The following is a 21,327-nucleotide window of genomic DNA, read 5'->3' as shown; positions in this document are numbered from 1 at the left end:
CACGGTGAAACCCCGTCTCCACTAAAAATACAAAAAATTAGCCGGGCTTGGTGGTGGGCACCTGTAGTCCCAGCTACTACTCGGGAGGCTGAGGCAGGAGAATGGCGTGAATCCAGGAGGCAGAGCTTGCAGTGAGCCAAGATCGCGCCACTGCACTCCAGCCTGGGTGACAGAGTGAGACTCCGTCTCAAAAAATAAACAAACAAACAAACAAACAAAAACAAAAAAATAAAAAACAAAACAAAAAAACCCTTCCTTCCATAGGCTCCAGTATCCAAAGATAAAATGCTTCATAAAGATGTGATGGCAAAGCTCCCCAGTTTGCTCTCATCACTGGAGTCTGCCACCACTGTCCTCCTCTCTGCTTCCCCTCATCTGGCCCATCACACACAAGGCCCTCTCAAAAATCCACACAGCTGCTCCCTGAACACGCTGGCTGCTTTGACTCTCCACTGACGCAGGTTCTGCTTTCCACTTTCCTGCCTAGGAAACTCAGCTTGTGCAACACTGCTCAGCTCTTCCCACAAGACTTCTCTGACTCCTCCTGGCAGCTGGTGGCTCTCCTCGTGGCCCCCAAGCTATGTCAGTTTCACCACTGCAATGAATCAGTGAATCAAATGCGTGCCAAGGATGTCACGGTAAGATGCCCAGCACAGGAGCTACAACTACGTCCAAGAGAAAGAAGCAGTCCTTGACCTCAAGGAACTCATCACAGGACGGAAATCTTACATTCCCACAAGTGCTAGGCAGGTAATATGAATGAGTAGAGTGGTTTGGGCACAAGCTTGCACCTGTTTTCCATTAAACACTTGGCTTAATTACTCAGTCTGTGTTTTATTTTCCCACTTTTGGGAAAATGGCACCAGAAAAAAAAAGAATTATTTCATTATCACGAGAAAAATGCAAAACATATGTTTCACTTCTACAAAGAACTGTCCTTGGTGCCATTTTTGTGGAAACACAGGACCCTCCTGGCCTCTTGCGCAATTTCTCATCCTTGATAGAGACTACGTTATTTTAAAAAATGCAATGTCCTCTCAATTCTACTGTTAAAAACAAAACCAAACCAAAATATAACACACACAGAACAAATGTGATAAATGGCAGCTGCATCAACTGCTATCAACACAAACGCAGCAAATGCTAGAACAGGGAAAACTCCAGCCAGTAAGGCCTAAGTGCAGGCACTGTGTCAGGACTGGGGACACAGAGATGTGAGATACACCTGGCTAGCCATCCAGTGAGAAGGATGGCAGGGACTGGGTGGCAGACGGAGGTGCACGGCACAGCGGGTTCCTACCCTCACTTGCCCAGTCTAGAATTCCTCACATATCAGGCCTTCTTCCCAGGCTGAGCACCCCAGGACAGGGAAGAAGAGGCAGTCCTGGTTCTCCTAGCACCTGGCACAATGCTTGGCACAGTTTAGGAGCTCACTACATTTAGGGCCACAAAATAATCCTTATTCTAGAACAACTGTATGACTCACATTTGAATTGACTATACAGAGTTCTCAAAAACCTCCCATTAGATTATTAATTCTGAGAGAAAGCATCATATTTTATCTAGCTTTGCCAAATGCAAATTCTTATACATGATCCATATTCAATATTGGTTGGATTTTTTAAAATTAACATAGCAGTTTTTAAATACTACACAGAAGAACTGCTTTTGTCCAACTATAAACCCAAGCACAGCTGATTAAAACAGCTGGGCCTTCTTTTCATGGAAAAGTATGAGTTAGTCACTCCTGGGCATAAATTTTCCAATGCCTCCCCACCTACAGTCATGACAAAGACGTCCCAGGCCCTGCATCTCCATCCCCATTCTGATCCTGTGCTCCGCAGGACAGCACCTTCTCAGAGAAGTCCTCCCTGACTGCCCCATTTCAAACCGCACCTCCCGCCCTCACAGCCTTCCCCCTCTGCATTCTCTACTCTCTTCCTGACTGTCTTCCCCCACAGCACTTACAGCCTTCTCATCACTGCCTATCTATCTTAAAAGTAGAATGGAAGCTTCACATAGATGGGGATTTTGGTCTGTTTTGTTTTATCCCCACTGTCTAGAATTGTGCCTGGCATAGAGTAAGGTTTCAATAAATATTTGCAGAAGAAATGAATTTTCCTTTAAAACAGTAAAACCATACAGCAGAACTTGCCTTTTGTTTTAAAAAGCCCCCTTCCTTTTTATCATTTTTAATGGGATTAAAACACATGGTTTCATATGTAGCTCAAAATATGGCCTGCTCTCTTGGTGATTATAGAACCCTATTTGGGGAGCCAATCACACCAGAGGTCTCTTACCACAGAACAAGCCCTTGGAGGCGCTTAATTCATAGAAGTTCTTCTGTTTACATTTAGTAATAAAGTACAAATAGTGATGTTATAACTAAATAACCTAAAGCAGAGTTCTTTTTTGAGGTTACATTTCAATGTAAACTAAAAAAAATACTGGTAGAAATTTTAATGACCACAGTTTACATTTCACATACCAATAGAAGTTTAAAAACTCCTTAAAAAATATTAATCACTGTATAATTTTAAGTGATGACTAAATACTAGGCCACACATACACATTTCAGACCAAAATTATATGGGCTGTTCTGCAGAAATTTTCCGTTGCTATTTCTACACACACAGACTTCACAAAATACCATAATGTTATTAGTCACTGACCAGTCTTTTTCTTTTCCTTATTTTATGACAACATCTGTTCTCTATACTGTCAACAGTAATTCAGTTTGACCTTTTTCATACTGTGAAGAACTACCTTCTGGAAGCCCTTTCTGGCTTAAGCAGATGAGGCTGGTAGCACAGAAAAGAGAAAGCAGGTTATAAACATTTCATCCATCCTTTCTTTTTTTCTTGAGACACCGGTATCTGTCAGTCACCCAGGCTGGAGTAGAGTGCAGTGGCATAATCACGCCTCACTGTAGCCTCTAATTCCTAGGCTCAAGCAATCTTCTCGCCTCAGCCTCCAGAGTAACAGGGACTACTGGTGTGTGCCACCACACCTGGCTAATTTTTAAACTTTTTTTAGAAACAGGGTCTCGCTGTGTTGCCCACAGTGATCTCAGACTCCTGGCATCAGGCAATCCTCCTGCCTCAGCCTTCTGAATTGCTGGGATTACAGGCGTGAGCCATTGCTAATTCATCCTTTAAAATCACTAATATTTACTGAGCATCTACTGCTATATATTCATGATCACACTCGATAGAAAACAAAAAGTAACAGAGACACCTTGTTAAGGTTGCAAATGTCCATTTCACTTCTTCTATAGAAAAGGTCACTGGATGTGGTGGCTCATACCTGTAATCCCAGCACTTTGGGAAGCCAAGGTGGGCAGATGGCTTGAGGTCAGGAGTTTGAGACCAGCCTGGGCAACATAATGAGACCTTGTCTCCACACACACAAAAAAAATACAAAAATTAGCTGGGCGTGGTGGCATGTGCCTGTAGCCCCAGCTACTTAGGAAGCTGAGGTGGGAGGATCACTTGAGCCCAGGAGGCAGAGGTTGCAGTGAGCCAAGATCGTGCCACTGCACTCCAGCCTGGGCAACAGAGTGAGACCCTGTCTCCAAACAAACAAACAAAAAAACTGTAAAGGCCAACTCTACTTTTACAGTACAATCACAACTCAAGAAACCCTGGTAACTTTCAACAGCAATAAAAACAAGGTTGGTGAGCTCATGAAATGATCTAATATACAGCTTCAGCGGCCTCTTACAGGATAATGACCCCATCACCTCTTCTTCATCTGCCTGACTACTCTGATATCAAAAAAAAGGGGCTGGGCACGGTGGCTCACACCTGTAATCCCAGCACTTTGGGAGGCCAATGCAGGCAGATCATGAGGTCAAGAGATCGAGACCATCCTGGCCAACATGGTGAAACCTTGTCTCTACTAAAAATACAAAAATTAGCTGGGCATGGTGGCATATGCCTGTAGTCCCAGCTACTCGGGAGGCTGAGGCAGGAGAATTGCTTGAACCCGGGAGGTGGAGGTTGCAGTGAGCCGACAGCACACCCCTGCACTCCAGCCTGGTGAGAGCGAGACTCTGTCTCAAAAAAAAAAAAAAAAAAAGTTGGGAGGACAGATCCAGTTTGTCAGAGGAATTACTTGAACTAGCTGAGTCCTTCACTATATAAAAATGTTTTACTTAATATAACTATTTCAAAATTAACAGGCAAAACCCCACCAGAATGGTCTTTCAACAAACTGAAAAATTTATCAACAGTGTCTTCTTCAAGTACTCTGCAGCCTAAGTTTTAAATGAACTAGTTCTAGAATATGATGTCATGTTTATCCACCAAGTCATAAAATCTCTGTATTACCCCCTCATAGAATTTTTGTACTAGGAATTACCTTGGAGATCATTTAGTTCAATGCCTTTATTTTATACACAGTGAGGTGGCGGCCCAAAGAATTCAGATGACTTACTTGATGCTCTTTCTTGTGTCTGACAATGTTCCTCCATACTCACAGCACTTTAGACGTTAGAAGAACCTAATGACATCTGTGGGAGGCAAAAGCTACTCGACTATTTTTACAGAATCCTGGAGCAGAAAGGCTTCTGAGATCACAGAGTTACAAATTCCTACCAAATGATTCAATTCTGTTTACATCATCCCTCAAAATCATCACGTTTACTCAAGCATCTAAATAAGAAACAGCATATTCCATTTTTCAAAATAATCACAACTTTTGGGAATGACTCTCATCTTTTGATCCAAAAGCTATGTCCAGTAACTTCTTACTGACCCTCCCGCTAGTCTCTGGAGTTAGGAAGACTGACACAAGCAATGTAAACACTTTTCTATGAGAGTTTCCACAAGCATAAGGATAATGACCCTATGCCTACAAAGCATACACATCCCCAGCTTATTTAATCAGTTCTCCTAAGACCTGCTATCCAGGCCCCTCACTGCCACAGGTGTCATCTATGTCTTCGTAAAAAGCAGCACCCAGAAGTGGCTGGGAATGGCCAGATCAGTCCTGACTAAGTGTAAACATCACCTCTCCTGATCTGAGTGCTACATATCTGGTAATTTAGCCTACAAATAAACTGCATTCTGAGAGACACGTTAGTTGGTTTAAACTGAGTCAACTAAAGCTATGAGGTGAATGGCATGAGTCTCTTTCACCCTGTGCTGAAGAGGCTGGATTTTATCTATAATGGGCCTCCCTTCAACTGTTTCCCTGTTATTCAAGTACTCACACAGCCTCTGACTCAGGCAGCCTCTCGACTGAAAACGGCGACTAATCCAGTCCACTCCACATCCTGGACTGTCACTCACCCCCACGCCACAGAAACCTGTTTCTTTCTCATAAGCTGTGGATAAGGTGGAATGTGTAAACTACTCCCTGATACCAAGTTTCCAGGTAAAAAGCACTGTCAAAGTTGACACTATTTTCCTTAAAACATTTAAAAACCCATACTTTTACACGCAAAATCAATATAAAATCATCAGTAACTTGGTCTTTTTTTTTGGTTAAGGTTTATTGCTTCAGTCTCTTTCAAAGAATTTTTTGATACTTAAACCTTTACAGAAAAATTTATAAAGTTCCACAGATATCAACAATTCATAAATTCCAAGGGGCTTTTGGATAGTTGTTTTTTTTAATCACTATAAAAAATTTCACTTCCCATTTAAAACAAAAAAAAACACAAAGTGCACACACGTACACGAGGCTAACTGCTCATTACATGCTCAGTCACAGGGTGACAGGAAAAAAAAAAAAAAAGCCACCACCATAAAAGGAGGTCTGCACAGCCTCTCTTAAAACAACATGCCACAGTTAAAACTTACTTCAGTTTGGACAACTACTCACAGCTACTACACAGAGACCCGAACGAGTCACTGATATGTAAGTACAAGATCTTTTGCTTTTTCAACAAACTTTTTAAAGAAAAACTTTAAAAGCCTAAGTTTTAAGGTAAAAGGTAAAAAGGAAAACAATCTATTTAAGAACAAGCTACCATCACTTCTAACAAAAATTATATTAATAATGTAAGTTTACTCTCTCTGCTAACTGGTAGGTCTAGTTAGTTCTTATAAAGTTGACTGAAAGCGATGGGTCCGCCAGAAATATCTTTGTCAAAAAATAGGGCTCACTTCATGTACTACTGTATAAACTCACAATGACAAAAAACAGTATCAAGCAAAACTATGCAAATAATGCCAATATTTCAGGATAACTTAGTATGAAGGAAAAGGAACAAAGTTGTTTTAATATAGAATATTCCTATGCTATAGGAATTATTAGAAATACAAGATTATTTCTCAGGATAGAATCTCAGGGGTAGAATTCCTAGGGCAAAGGGTATATTTTCTAAAGCTTTAGATATAAAACGGTACTTTTTGGTCTACAAAAACATTTTACCAATTTACCCTCCCGCCAGCAAAGAGTACCAATCTTTGCTTTTTAAATGCTAAATACTACTAATTAGATAAGTGGAAAAAAAGTCTGTTGTGTGGTTTATACTTATGTTTAGTTAGACTAAACGTATCTTTTCTATGTGCCTGAGGGGAAAAAATCACAATGAATTCTATGCAGTGCTTTGGCAACATTTATGTCCAGGTTGGGAATGGTGGTAACAGAAACTTGGCAAAATAGAAGCTGTGAAGAGACTTCCTTTAAAGGGCAGTGAGGGTTTTATATATGTGTATTTGTGTGTGTGTGTTGGGGGCGGGGGGCGTGGTATTTTGTTTTTTTGGTGTCACTCTGAGTACAATATAGTGTAATAAGAGCAAGGGCTCTGAAATCAGGATCAAATGAAATTTACAAGCTGTGTGGCACCCCCCCACACACAAGTTACCTAATATCTGGCTTCAGCTGCTTTACCTGTAAAATGGGGAGTATTACTACTGCCAAGTCCTTACAACATTGCCTCTCATTATAAGTGCTAAAAAACTGTCTCCCATCATTCTTCTCCCATCTCTCTGGCCACTGACGTACCAGAGGGTGAATCCAACAGATATGTTATGGATATTTTACATAAAGACCCTGAATCAGGCTGGGTGTGGTGGCTCACTCCTGTAATCTCAGCACTTTGGGAGGCCGAGGCAGGCGGATCACCTGAGATCAGGAGTTCGAGACCAGCCTGGCCAACATGGTGAAACCCCATCTCTACTAAAAATATAAAAGTTAGCCAGGCACGGTGGCACTCACCTATAATCCCAGCTACTCAAGAGGGTGAGGCAGGAGAATCCCTTGAACCTGGGAGGCGGAGGTTGCAGTGAGCCGAGATTGCGCCACTGCACTCCAGCCTGGGCAACCATGCGAGACTCTGTCTCGATAGATAAATAAATAAATAAATGGCCCTGAGTCTATGGATGATCACACATCTAACTGTGCTTACTGGTAGGACTGCACACTTCTTATATTTTAGCATGCTTTCTCTCTGGGGGTTCACTGCACTTTTTGGACATAGAACCACAAAGAATATGCTACTCCACAAAATGTGCACTCACATGTTTATGTATCGCGTTAGTGACAATGGTAATGATCCCTTGCGTAAATTACTTTCATCTGGCTTCCTAGAGATAATTAGTACCATGACCAGTCAGTTAATGGAATAAATATTAACTCAGGTTTCTATATGACTTTAATTCATTTATTTATTCTATAGATATTTACTAGATATCTATTGTAGGTTGGTTCCGTAGCATTCTATAGGATAAAATGTTGGGTGAGATTAAGTCATCATCCTTAAGAAGCTTACATTTAAAAGAGCTTCGCACCTAATAAAGCCGTTTACAGGGATACTTTTCTCTCTGCTATGGTTAAGACCTGCTGGAGTTGTTAGGCAGCCCTGGACGTGGCCTGTGTAGAGGACGCGTGGTGTTCTCCAGTCTGGGGGGTTTATCACCTTCTCAAGAAGTCTGGGCATCGTATAAAATGAGATAACACATGTGAGAATCCTCTGAAAGCTGTGACAGTAACACAGATGGCTGTGGTGTTTTGGAAGCCCAAAGTGAAGAATAAAAATATTTTGTTAAATCTCTGCAAATATCTAAAAAGTAGTTTAAAAATCAATTAACGGCATAAAAGCCTATTCTAGATATTCACCATCTTTTTTCAATTGAAATTTCAGTCTAAATTGTTTTATTATTAAAATACTGTTAAAACAGTACTCTAAATCCATTTATAAAACCTTTACTTACTTTAAAATATGCTACAAATAAACTAATAAACTCCTTCATTTGAATCAACATCTCTTCCTCCCTGCTCCCATTCCCTTCCCCCAGTTCTCCTAGTGTCTCTTGTTCAGATAGGTATGAGTTAGTGTACGTTAAGGTTTTGAGATGCCTTCCTATTTTACTTGTTTTCTACCCATAATAGCAGATCATGTCGGAAATAGGAGATAAAATGTATTGTACTGAATGTGACTTCTGAAGCCAAACTGCCTGGGTCTGAATCCTGACATTTAACAGCTAGGTCTTTGGTCACTTAAGTGCCCTGGTGCCTCCGTTTCACCTTCTGTCAATGGACTTGTGAAAGTTCTGAGAGGATTCAATGAGTAAACACACATAGAGTGCCCAGGGCAGTGCCTGGAACACAGTCTCTGCTTAGTAATTTTAATTGATTATTATTCATCAAGGGCTTACTGGGGTGTAATAAAGAACCTTTCATTAAGGATTAAGAAAGCTGCAATGTTGCTATTCTTTAACTAATGGGTATTTATTGAATATCGATCATACATCACCTAGAGATACAAGAAATTAACACCATAGGGTCCCCACTCACAGTACTTCACAGGCTCATGGGAGACAGGGAAGAAAATCAATGATGCAGACACTATGACAGAGCACAGCACTCTCACAAATACACCCACACTGCCTTTCAGAGGACGGAGAACAGGAATGCTCCTGGGATACTTAGAACTAAGGCTTGAAGGAAAGTAAGAGCTAAGGATACAGGATAGGGGCCAGAGGACATCAAACAGAGGGAAGAATGTTACCGGGCACAGAGTTGTGAGGGAACGTGGGATATCCAAAGGTTCTAAGTAATTTTGCATGCCTGGAGCCAGGCCATGATCAGGGGAAGCTGACCAGCAACCCTCCTGAAGAGGGAATGGAGCTCAGATCATGAGGGAACTTGTGAGTCATGACACAGAGCTTGTGGTTTGCCTGGGGTTGGATGGGCCCCGTTTGAGAGCCTGGCGGGAAGCTGCTGCCGTGGCTGCGGGCAGAAGGGCGGGAATGGCACACAACAGGCAGACAGACAGACACGGATGTGCAGCAGAGCACAAGGCTGAGGCACAGGGACTGCTCGCTGACCAGAGGCAGCAGGTGAGGGAGAACACGGAGTCCTGGGCGCCTTCACGACCCCTGCCTTGAGTACCACAGTAAGATCCCTGAGCGAATGACCGAGTTGACCTGGAATTCGGTTTATCCATAAAATAATGATATTTAATGTTCCTCCCTAATTTCCAACTGCTAAGAGACAAAAACAAAATTGAAACTCCTTGAACTTGAAAGAGAAAAGGTACATATTATTTCCAGAAACATTCAGGACTCAGAGGAGAAATATAGACACAGAGCTTCATTATAAAGAGCCTTTTTATATTATGCAGTTTTCCCACATGCTGCATCCTACAAATCATGCCAGATACAAACACAGAATATCTTTCTTACACTAAAATGAGTATTATGGTGGGATTCTTAGTTTCTTAGTTCTCTAAACATATGTCATCTTCATCTTCAATAACTTCCATACTTTTCAATGTAAAAGCCACCAAAAGCCACATAGGTGGCTTTTACCAGTGAAAGGTGAAAGAAAATAACTGGAATATGTGAAACCCCAAATGTGCAAGTGGGTGTTCAACCAAAGAATTCCCGTGCTCAAGCACCTTTCCATCACTTCCAAGGAGCGCGTCTATGAAGCCGAAGTGGGTCTTCGCTGCACATCCACTGGGTTCAGGACACATATAAAGCACAAAGAGGAAACAGTAGACTGCTAAACCCTTTTTCAGTCTTGAAGATGTTTTTCTGTCTTTTGCTGTCTTGAAGAAGTTCTCTGTACTTGGTCCTGTAAATGGCCTTTCGCAGATCTATTGGGAGCTGGTCTGACCCAGGATATGCAATGGGGTTGGCAGGCTGGTCACAGAGCTCCTCAATAAGGCTGCCTCTACTAAGCCCCTCGGCTAGTCACACTCCATAAGCCAGAAAGCAAGTCCCCCAGGAGGCAGGGGAGGTCCCCCAAACAGACGGACCACAGTCAACTCTATGCTGAATATCACTCTGGTATGCGTGATTTTTTGAAAGGATATAGGGAATATTGTTCTCAATCCTTCTAAAAAATGAATCATGGACATAAACATAGCTATCAATTTAGGACTCAAAGTTGGCTGGGAAAAAGTCACCTTACAGTGTACAAAGATGTATTTAACCAGGCCACAGAGGCATGTACTGACTACTGTGACAGTTGGTTAGCAGCGTATTATTAATAGAATGGACAAATTGACTTTACTAATGAAGCACCAGGAGGCTCTGACTATGCTGGTCACAGCTCCACAGCAGTGCAGGTTCCTCTTGCACACCAGGAATGCATGTTTCCCACTGTCCATTTTACAGGCAAACAACACCCATAATCCCTCAGATGATGGCTGTTTAGTCAATGAAAAAGGTGATGAGAAAAATCACTAGTTGAATGCTAGGACCCAGTATGTGTGACACTGGGCCAAATTTAGATGCCCCTGTTTGAACAAGAAGGTGTTTTCAAATAATTGACAAATACTTATCAAACCAGGTAACCAGAGGAAGAAGTAATGAATGATTTCTTTCTTCCCTGGAGCAGGTTTATTCTCAAGGGAGCTGAAACAGCCCCAGCTTGCCATCCTGATACATCTGTGCTTATCTTTATTTCCTTAGTAGAACCATATCCTTGAAATTTCAATTAACCCTGAGCTTTCATCTTCCCCCTCCTTTCCAATGATTTTATTTCTCCCTGCTCCAGAAATTTTTCCTCATTCTTAACCTTTCCTCAAAGTAGCCAAGGACAGTGTATCAGATCAAACACTCCTCACTTAACAATATACACATATAATTAGTATCTGTGTGGCTGCATCTGGGTGGCTCCCCTGGCTGTTTTTGAAAGTGAGCTTCTGGAAGTTCCTCTTTGGTACATCCACTGTGGGCACGTTGATTTAGGTCACCTCTCTGTATAAGCTGACTCTAGAGAAGACTTGACCTACAGAGAAGTCACCTCCAATTGGTGATCATCTCAGCACAACTTGACCCATTCCAGTCATTGCTAGTGGCTACAATTAAACAGAATTCCTAGGTAAGCCCCTTTTCATTCAAGGTGTTGATGATTATTAAAATAAATAAATATTAGAGGGCAAAGGTGACATTTCAGCAAAAACCAAAAGCTGTTATTCTAGCACCAACTAAATCCCCGAATATGGTAAAGGTTTTGTTCTGTTTCTGCCCAAATTAAAGGCTGAGAAAACACTTTAATTACTTGAACGAGTAAATTAGGACCATGGAAGGTACATGTCCTCTGTGAAAAATCACAAATCCCTCCAAGTGGGTATCTAGGGATTTTCTCAGATGCTAAATAAATGAGTTTTGGGGGGCCTTTTATTTTTTTTTCCTTTTGCGGCTAGAAAGAACCTGTCAGTTCATGTCAACATGTCCGGTTATGCAAAAATGAGATGATAATATCTCAAGAAGTGTTAGCAACTCTATTAGCAATGAAATACATTCTAGAGAAAAAAACACACAGGCTCACTTCTCAAAGCATAAGTAAAAATACTTTGGAAGATATTTTGCTGAGGAAGAAACTTATTGTTTTACACATGTTAGGATAACAGTAAAGTTAAAAGGACCAAGTACTGCATTACAGAGGCAAAACTGGGATTGTCTCCTTTGTTTACCAATAAAAATAAGAGAATGGCATAGATGGCTTCCAGGGTGGCTCCCAGCAGAAGGTACAGGAGCCTTGAAGGCCGACAGGGCCCTGTTCCACAGGTGGAACCTGAATAAAGATCCAGGCTTCCTGTGGCCCAGTCATCATCCATGCCCTCCAGGGAAAGGCCTCTGTCCTGACTCCTGTCCCTCAGTGTGGGCAGCACGAAGGACGGCTGAGGGGCCACGTGCACCTTTTCATTAGAATGCATTATGAGGAAGCTATAATTCTGATATTAGTGTTCTAAAGAAAAAAGATTTAGAACTAACATTTCTTTGGGCTTTTCCCTAGGCAATACAATGATAAATGATAATACTTTCTAGTATACCTTAGTGTATATAAATATATCTTAAATAACATGTCAGAAGCTGCTGCCTAATAATTACAATGTAAAATACTTAAAATATACTTAAGAATAAATTTTCTACCCGAAAATAATTAAAAGATAACTATACTATCCAAATATTGACACTAGTGCACTGTAAAGCACAAAGTGAGCAGAGTACTGCTGTGTATGAGGAGGAACCCAGCACATACTGCTATGCATGTGAAAAAATCCTGAGGAACACCTCACTCAGATAACAGCACATGTTCAACGCTATATATTCACCCTTCAGTTCCAGACCCTCTAATACAAAAAGGTACCATTTCTGTATTCCCAGCATCTAGCACATGGAGGCACTAAAAACCATTTTCCTGCTGAATGAAAGAATGGACTTAATTCAAGTTTCAGAAAGGAATCCTTCAGATGATTAAAGGAAGATATAAAGTAATATCTCTGAGGGAAGATTATAATAAATTGGGACTGGCTGATATAAGAATGGGATAGTAACAGTCATGCATATGAAAGGATTTTCCTCTCAATTTGGGATCATAAAATTGGCTAAAACTACCGCATTAATAACACAGGATAAATATAAGCAAGAACTAAAGTGACATATTAGGGCCAGCTAGCGGAATCATCCTTCAAGAGGTTACTAAACATCCAAATATCCAAAGCATGCATTTACCTTTACCTAAGATCATTTCCAAGCCATCCCACTTACACGTCCACATTCTGCAAATGCCTTTCTTTGGCCACCTCCAGTGCACAACGGTCGTCAGTTAAGGACCCTCAACAGGCTACCCCTTGGAGCTCAATGATGTGTGGCCACAAGTGGCTTCCCATTTGGGAAGGCACCTCTCCTGGAAGTGGGCACCCCCTGCCCTTAGAAGGAGTTGTCCCTTTGCTCTGGAGCAGCTGGGCAATGTTGCGCATGTGCCATGATATAGTTGAGGATGGCCCTTAGAGCCTAGACCACTTTGAAACCACAAGCCCTCAGTTCTTTAAGGGCAGCATGAAACAGCTGCCTGTGCCAAGGACTGAACAGAGGAAGAAACCTGAAGCCAGGTCATCACAGAGAGGGATCCAGCATGGCCTTTAAGCCCAGCGTGGCTTTTAAGAACCACTCCAATTTTTTTCCTGTGCAAAATATAAAATTGATATTCATTGTCAGTTTTATCACCTGCGAAGTAGATAAGGGGTAGCAATGCTCAAGCTCATAGGGCTGCTGTGAGGTTTCTACATGATGACACAATGCAAAGGTACACAACTAGTAAGTCAATGCAGAAATCTGAAAAAGGAACACTGAACGGCAAGCTTTGAAAAGCATGTCAGATAACAAGGTTTTTACAAGAAAAGGGGAACTAAAATTTTTTCCCATTAAAAATTTTTTTACCTATTTATTCATTCCAGTCACTGACTAGAAATGAACATTTTGAATAGAAATGTTCAGCATTAAAAATCTAGAATATATGAGTAAAGCCCCAAAATTACTCATACAAAATTATGTTTTGGCATACAGACATCTTTCTGTGTGTGTGTGTTCGTGTGTGTGTGCGTGTGTGTGTGTATTTGCTTCCCTACCTCCCAAAAAAGTGGCATGTTGTATAATCTGCTTTCCTCACTTAACATAATTCCCAGTCAAGAAACAGGCATTTTCATGTTGCCATTTTCAGAGCTGCATTGTATTCACTGCATGGCTGTATTCCTGTATTCTACTGTATGGCTATGCCATAAAATATTTAATCCCCTAATGAAGGATATTTGAACTGTTTACAAACTATGTAAAACATTCTTGAACTTTTTTCTGAAACTCCTGCAATCTCTGGCTCCGCTAGATGCTGCATCTTATTTGGTGATGCAGTCAGACACGCATTTGTATACAAACTGGCAAGCAATGGCACCTCTGAGTGTCACATAAGTGTTACTTTCCTAATTTCTACAATAATAATTATTCATATGGAGGATTTGCAGACTCTACAGTGAAGTATTTTTTTCCTGCCATGTATTTTAAAGGCAATTCCCATGAATCTGCTTAGAAATACTCAAAAATATATTTAGATTTTTGGAAAAAAATACATTTTCAAAGAACTTAGAAAAATATTAATAAAAGTTATTGTTGCCTATTCCAAAGCTGCAACCCTTGCCTGGAATTTTCACCTCTCTCTTGTGTCTAGTCCTAGCTCCTGAAAAGCTGCTTTTCACATGAAGCCTTTCCCAACTAAATGGAAAAATCTTTTTCTACTTTTATTCCACAATGAAATCCCTATGATTTTCTATTTAAGAACCACTCCATTTTTTTTCCTGCACAAAATGTAAAACTGATATTTATTGTCTTTTATATTTCATTATTTTCTGCAGTTATCTCTATTGTTTTCTTCCACTTGCTTTGGACAAACAGTTCTTTTCTAGCTTCTTGAACTGTATATTTAACATATATTTGAAATCTTTCCTTTTTTAAATAAATGCATTCAAGGCTTTATATCTATCTCAGATTGCCTTATCTGCATCCCACAGTTTTCACAGGTAGTACTTTCATCATTTAGTTCTAAGCATTTCGAAATTTCCACTGTGATTTCTTCTTTAACCCATGAGTTCCTTAGAAGTGTATTTTTTCATTTCCAAACTTATCCTTTATCTTTTTATCATTGGTTTATAATTTAGCTGCACTGTAGTCAAGCAATGTGATCAGAAAATAACTATTTTCTGAAAGCTTTGAGTCTTCTGGTGACCTAGCACATGGTCAAATTTGCATATATGCTCATGTGTCTTCAGTACAAGTTCTGTTAGCTTTTAAATCATGTTGAGTAAATAAGTCTTTAATCTCTTTTTTATCTAGCACATCATAATAGAAATGTGTTAAGATCTCCCACCATGGTTGTGAATTTGCCAATTTCTCCGTCAAATTCCGTCAAATTTTGCTGTTACATGCAAATTTCATGATTATTTTTATATTCTTTGTAGACTGTTCTTTTTAACCTTTGTAGTGACCCTCTGTATTCCTATTAATATTGAATTTGCCTTGAATTCTATTTTTTCTGATGTTAATACTGCCATACTACCTTTTTATTGGTTGGGATTTGCCTGGTATGTATTTTCCCTTGCCTTTATTCTCAACCTTTCTTTATCACTTTGAGCTGTATCTCTGCTAAGCAGCAAACAGCTGGAATTTTTTTTTTTTAATCTAAACCGATAGTCTCTGTCCTGTAATAGGCAAGCTCAACCCATTTAAGTTTGTTGTGACACATCCCTACCCTCTTGTGTTTTCTACTTACCATCCTCATTCTTTGTTTTTTTCCCATTGTCTCTTTTCTGGATAATAAAATGTTTTATTTCCATTTTTGCTCTCTTTTGCTTTAGGTTTTATTTCCATTTAGGTTATAATGACTAACCTATCAACACTGTACAGAATGCATACCTCTAACATAACATGACCACAATCCTCTGCTAACCCTCAGTGTCTATGAACATCTCAGTTTTAAGGTTGTTAGAATGAAGTTAGCTGAGATCCAAGTCATTTAATACAGCAGGGAGAGAAGGAGATTTGCAGACAGTGCTTTTGATCAGGGTAGAGATAGTCTTTAAGGAAATACTGTATAGTTCTTTAAATATACAGTAGCAACATCACTAGATATGCTGAAAGTGCCCCTTAATTTTGGTGACTTCCAGGTGAGATTTATGTACACACAGTTCTATCAGAGGAATTATTTTTCTTTTAAAAATAATCACACAGGATTTATTGCTCTGTTCTTCCTGCTTTAATCAAAGTTTACCCTCATCTACAGAACTTTATTGTAGGAGTTTTCCATTTTTCAATTTAGTACTTAAAATTTCTGCTTTAACATTATTTATAACAAGAAAAGAATTGCAAAGAATCCAAAAGTTCATCAAGGGAGTAGCTAAGCAAATTATGCATTGACACATTGGAAGACTGTAGAATATCTATCAAATGTTTATATAAAATATACACATGACAAATATATACATTGCACTGACATGAAGATGTTTAGTGAATAAAGCAAGAAACAAAATATAAAGTGTGATGCTTGCTACTATGTGCAAAGGTAGAAGTGTAGATTGCATGGATCCATGGAGTACTTGCAGATTGATAGAGTTTTAAAATTTAATAATTTCCCCTTGAAGTAGCTTAAGTCTTTTTCTCTCTCATTTTCTTTATCTTTCTTCTTTTTTTGTCATTTTAGTCATGGTTGTTGCGGTCGTCATCTTCTTCTTTTTAAAAAGAAAATCTAACTTTCAGTTCCTAACATGGACTAAGCCTATTTCTCAGACTTTTAGGTTAACACAAATCAGATCACTGTGGTAAGTTCATATTTCACTACATAAATGTGGTGACTGATTTCATTTCCTGGCAGTGATATGCATTTGGTTAAAAAAAAATCCAACTGAAATTAAATTTAAAAGCAAAGCTTAATGCCTGTCTGAAATGTGGGGTGCTTTACTTAACCAGACAGTGATTCAAAAAAGGGAAGGGGAATTTCTGCCTAAAAATTTAGTGCATTCCCTTCTGTCACAAAAGTGTGTTTGCCCTATTTAAATGGTTCTGTTTCCTTTGCCAGAGCTTTGCCAAAGTCAGCAAATTGTGAGAGTAAAAACACAAATTTTATTCTGTTCTTCCTGTTATCATATATGTAACCATATTATAATTATAAATTGTTAAAAATTGCATGTCATGAAATTTTAAAACTTAGATATATAAAAGACAGTTTGGATTGCTTTGATACATTATTTAAACTTTTTTAAAACTAATGAGTAATCAAACTGAATACATATGCTTTTACTTATATGATCCTTCTTGGTTTTTTTCTAGACACCTGGACCACCACCAATGGATATACAAATGGCAAACAATTTTACTACGCCCTCTGCAACTCCTCAGGGAAATGACTGTGACCTCTATGCACATCACAGCACGGCCAGGATAGTAATGCCTCTGCATTACAGCCTCGTCTTCATCATTGGGCTCGTGGGAAACTTACTAGCCTTGGTCGTCATTGTTCAAAACAGGAAAAAAATCAACTCTACCACCCTCTATTCAACAAATCTGGTGATTTCTGATATACTTTTTACCACCGCTTTGCCTACACGAATAGCCTACTATGCAATGGGCTTTGACTGGAGAATCGGAGATGCCTTGTGTAGGATAACTGCGCTAGTGTTTTACATCAACACATATGCAGGTGTGAACTTTATGACCTGCCTGAGTATTGACCGCTTCATTGCTGTGGTGCACCCTCTACGCTACAACAAGATAAAAAGGATTGAACATGCAAAAGGCGTGTGCATATTTGTCTGGATTCTAGTATTTGCTCAGACACTCCCACTCCTCATCAACCCTATGTCAAAGCAGGAGGCTGAAAGGATTACATGCATGGAGTATCCAAACTTTGAAGAAACTAAATCTCTTCCCTGGATTCTGCTTGGGGCATGTTTCATAGGATATGTACTTCCACTTATAATCATTCTCATCTGCTATTCTCAGATCTGCTGCAAACTCTTCAGAACTGCCAAACAAAACCCACTCACTGAGAAATCTGGTGTAAACAAAAAGGCTCTCAACACAATTATTCTTATTATTGTTGTGTTTGTTCTCTGTTTCACACCTTACCATGTTGCAATTATTCAACATATGATTAAGAAGCTTCGTTTCTCTAATTTCCTGGAATGTAGCCAAAGACATTCGTTCCAGATTTCTCTGCACTTTACAGTATGCCTGATGAACTTCAATTGCTGCATGGACCCTTTTATCTACTTCTTTGCATGTAAAGGGTATAAGAGAAAGGTTATGAGGATGCTGAAACGGCAAGTCAGTGTATCGATTTCTAGTGCTGTGAAGTCAGCCCCTGAAGAAAATTCACGTGAAATGACAGAAACGCAGATGATGATACATTCCAAGTCTTCAAATGGAAAGTGAAATGGATTGTATTTTGGTTTATAGTGACGTAAACTGTATGACAAACTTTGCAGGACTTCTCTTATAAAGCAAAATAATTGTTCAGCTTCCAATTAGTATTCTTTTATATTTCTTTCATTGGGCACTTTCCCATCTCCAACTCGGAAGTAAGCCCAAGAGAACAACATAAAGCAAACAACATAAAGCACAATAAAAATGCAAATAAATATTTCATTTTTATTTGTAAACGAATACACCAAAAGGAGGCGCTCTTAATAACTCCCAATGTAAAAAGTTTTGTTTTAATAAAAAATTTAATTATTATTTCTTGCCAACAAATGGCTAAAAAGGACTGAATAGATTATATATTGCCAGATGTTAATACTATAACATACTTTTAAAATAACATATTTCTTAAATCCAAATTTCTCTCAATGTTAGATTTAATTCCCTCAATAACACCAATGTTTTGTTTTGTTTTGTTCTGGGTCATAAAACTTTGTTAAGGAACTCTTTTGGAATAAAGAGCAGGATGCTGCAAAGTTATGAGTCTGTCCCTCAATGCTCCCTGTCAACTATCAGTGGGAGTGTCAGGGAAAAGATAATTGGCAATAGACTTTGAACTGCAACATTATAAATGATGATGATGATGACTGAGACAATGAAAGCACTGAGCTTTTCCTGGAGCTGCCAGCACAGTCTTTTAGGGCCTCTGCTTAGCAATATGAAAAAGACTTTATATGGAGGTGCCCATTGGGAGGAGGGTCTGCTTGCTAAATTCATCTTGAGAATAAAAGACATGCCTATATGATTGGTTTTCTTGGGATCGCTAGGGGATCATTTCTCTTTTCTTCCCCCAAGCTGTTAGTACTCTACATCTGTATTTCAATGGTTTGAGTTATCAAGTAGGAGAAGAGTGGTGCATGATGAGCAGTGAAAAATATAGCTGCTGCTTGCTAAATATGATCAGAGTAAAATGCAAACTTACAAAATTAAGCATCTTAGGATTCTTTACAATATTATATACTTGCTGAAATGAGTACCTTAGTATGAGTAGCATGACCTTTCCAGGTAGTCAACTGGTCTGCCTGTTCAAATTTGTTTTATCCCCAAAACTACCCCAATGCAGTATTCTCCGTTGGCAATGACACCAATTTTTATAATGGTAGATAAAGAAAATGTTAATTCTGAGTTGTACTTTAAAAATTTTTTTCAGAAAGGGGGTCTCACTCTGTTACACTTTAAATTTTTATTGGACTTTATATCCTGAAAATATTTTATTTAAAGTTCTCATCTTACTCATTTTCAACTTTTACTCTGTATGAAAATTAATCTTAATGGTTGATTCAACACCATTTACTAGTATATTCAGATTTCCATTACATTTATTTCACAAAGAGCCACCTGATTTTAAAGCCATTGTCAAAAATAGGCACTGGTCTTTGTAACATCTTATGCAGACAGGTGAGACAACATGGATGAAAGCCCAAATCTTACTGCCTTTCCTTCACTCCACCTCTAAACTTTCCCAAGTGAAGGAAAAGAAAGGGCAAAACAACAAATTGTATGTAAGTTGGCACTTAGGTAGTCATCTGAGTTGGATCTCTAAAGAGGAACCATCGTGAAGACTACTAAAGGAAAACCAAAAAGAAAGCTTCCTCCATTTCAGAGCTTCTCTGTGGTGCCCTGGTTCTGTGACTACACTGGAGTAGAGACGCCTTCTGGGATGTATGAGCCAACACACTGTCTTAGGGTAGGCAAGAGTCCTCTCTGGGCTAAGGGAGTCAATTCTTAGGATCCTGCAAACAAGAGAGTAAATACTATGGCATTTGACAACAGAATAACATTCTTTTATCTGTTCAGTTTTCTGCCTCCTCCCTCCACTATACCACAAATCTATATAAATGATTTTATCCAGTCATCAGCAACCATACTGCCAAAAAGGTAAACTCTAATCCTATCTCCAATTAATGTTTTCTTAAAAGTCTGTACTCCAATCAAACTCAGCCAATAACTCCCCTTAAAGGCTGCCCATTCTACTCACCAAGCCACTGTTCATACACGGCTGTGGGCATCCTCTCACTGTCTTGTTATTAGTTAGCTTTACATTTATTTCCGGGGCATTCTCCTAACCAGGAGGTCAACTTGGAGAACAGGACAGGGCTGTTTAATTGTTATATTCTGTTACAGAACATGACTTTATTATATAACATACTGTTTGAAAATCACAACCCTATAAGTATTTTCTCCATGAATCGGGTGATACATTATTAACAATTTTAAATAATAATTGGGAGCTAGAAAAACTAATCTGGGAAAATGGATCGTTATTATGGCAGTTGACCACATTAAAAAAAAAAACCCTCAAAGCTATTTAGTTTGGATCAGTGTAAATAAATTCATTGACTATTCAGCGAGAGGATAGTATATATAGAATAGTATCAGATGTTAGAAATGGCATCATGTATACGTGAAGAGCTCAATAATTTATAAAACAGTCCATACATTATATAACATCTTCCTTTCTACAATCCTGTGAAACAGGTTGAGCAAACAGTGTCACCCATACTTTATAAAGAAACCTAACTTCAGAACAGGCACCCTGATAAATTAAAGGCAGCATTAGGAATATAACCCCAGCTGGGCGCAGTGGCTCATGCCTGTAATCCCTGCACTTTGGGAGGCCGAGGCGCGTGGATCACGAGGTCAGGAGATTGAGACCATCCTGGCTAACATGGTGAAACCCGGTCTCTACTAAAAATACAAAAAAAAAAAAAAAATTAGCTAGGCGTGGTGGCGGGCGCCTGTAGTCCCAGCTACTCAGGAGGCTGAGGCGGGAGAATGGCGTGAACCTGGGAGACGGAGCTTGCAGTGAGCAGAGATCGCACCACTGCACTCCAGCCTGGGTGACAGTGCGAGAGTCCGTCTCAAAAAAAAAAAAAAAAAAAAAAAGAAAAGAAAAAAAAAAAGGAATGTAACCCCAATTCTGTATCCTGGCCATAAAGAAGACAACTCAATCATGTGGCCCCTGAAAAGGTGTTAGAAGCCTCAACTGCTTTATTACATGCTAGCCGACTTCATAATCCTTAAATGGGACAAATAACCCAACAATAGGTATAGATTATAAACTTGGCTAAGCTGTGGGCTCGGTGAGGGCAAGTGCCTCTTCTCTTATATATAC

The 21,327-nt window shown here is 39.5% G+C and overlaps 2 protein-coding genes across 3 annotated transcripts in view; one reads left to right on the top strand and one right to left on the bottom strand.

Annotated features, from left to right (window-relative positions):
• UBAC2 (UBA domain containing 2) overlaps window positions 1-21,327 on the bottom strand; it is a 182,608-nt gene that overhangs the window by 73,398 nt on the left and 87,883 nt on the right.
• On the top strand, window positions 5,650-18,688 carry GPR183 (G protein-coupled receptor 183). The gene is made up of 2 exons (XM_001146657.7): window positions 5,650-5,865; window positions 17,064-18,688. Exon 2 carries the CDS (start codon window positions 17,082-17,084, stop codon window positions 18,165-18,167), a length of 1,086 nt encoding a protein of 361 aa, XP_001146657.1. The 5' UTR covers window positions 5,650-5,865; window positions 17,064-17,081; the 3' UTR covers window positions 18,168-18,688.

The sequence above is a fragment of the Pan troglodytes genome, chromosome 14 (assembly GCF_028858775.2).
Source record: "Pan troglodytes isolate AG18354 chromosome 14, NHGRI_mPanTro3-v2.0_pri, whole genome shotgun sequence".
Lineage (NCBI taxonomy): Eukaryota > Metazoa > Chordata > Mammalia > Primates > Hominidae > Pan > Pan troglodytes.
The sequence above is the reverse complement of the archived record's forward strand: the minus strand, read 5'-3'. Positions and strand labels throughout refer to the sequence as shown.

What these genes read in the sequence shown, in the direction of transcription:
- GPR183 (XM_001146657.7), top strand. Translation starts at nt 17,082, where the DNA reads ATGGATATACAAATGGCAAACAATTTTACTACGCCCTCTGCAACTCCT.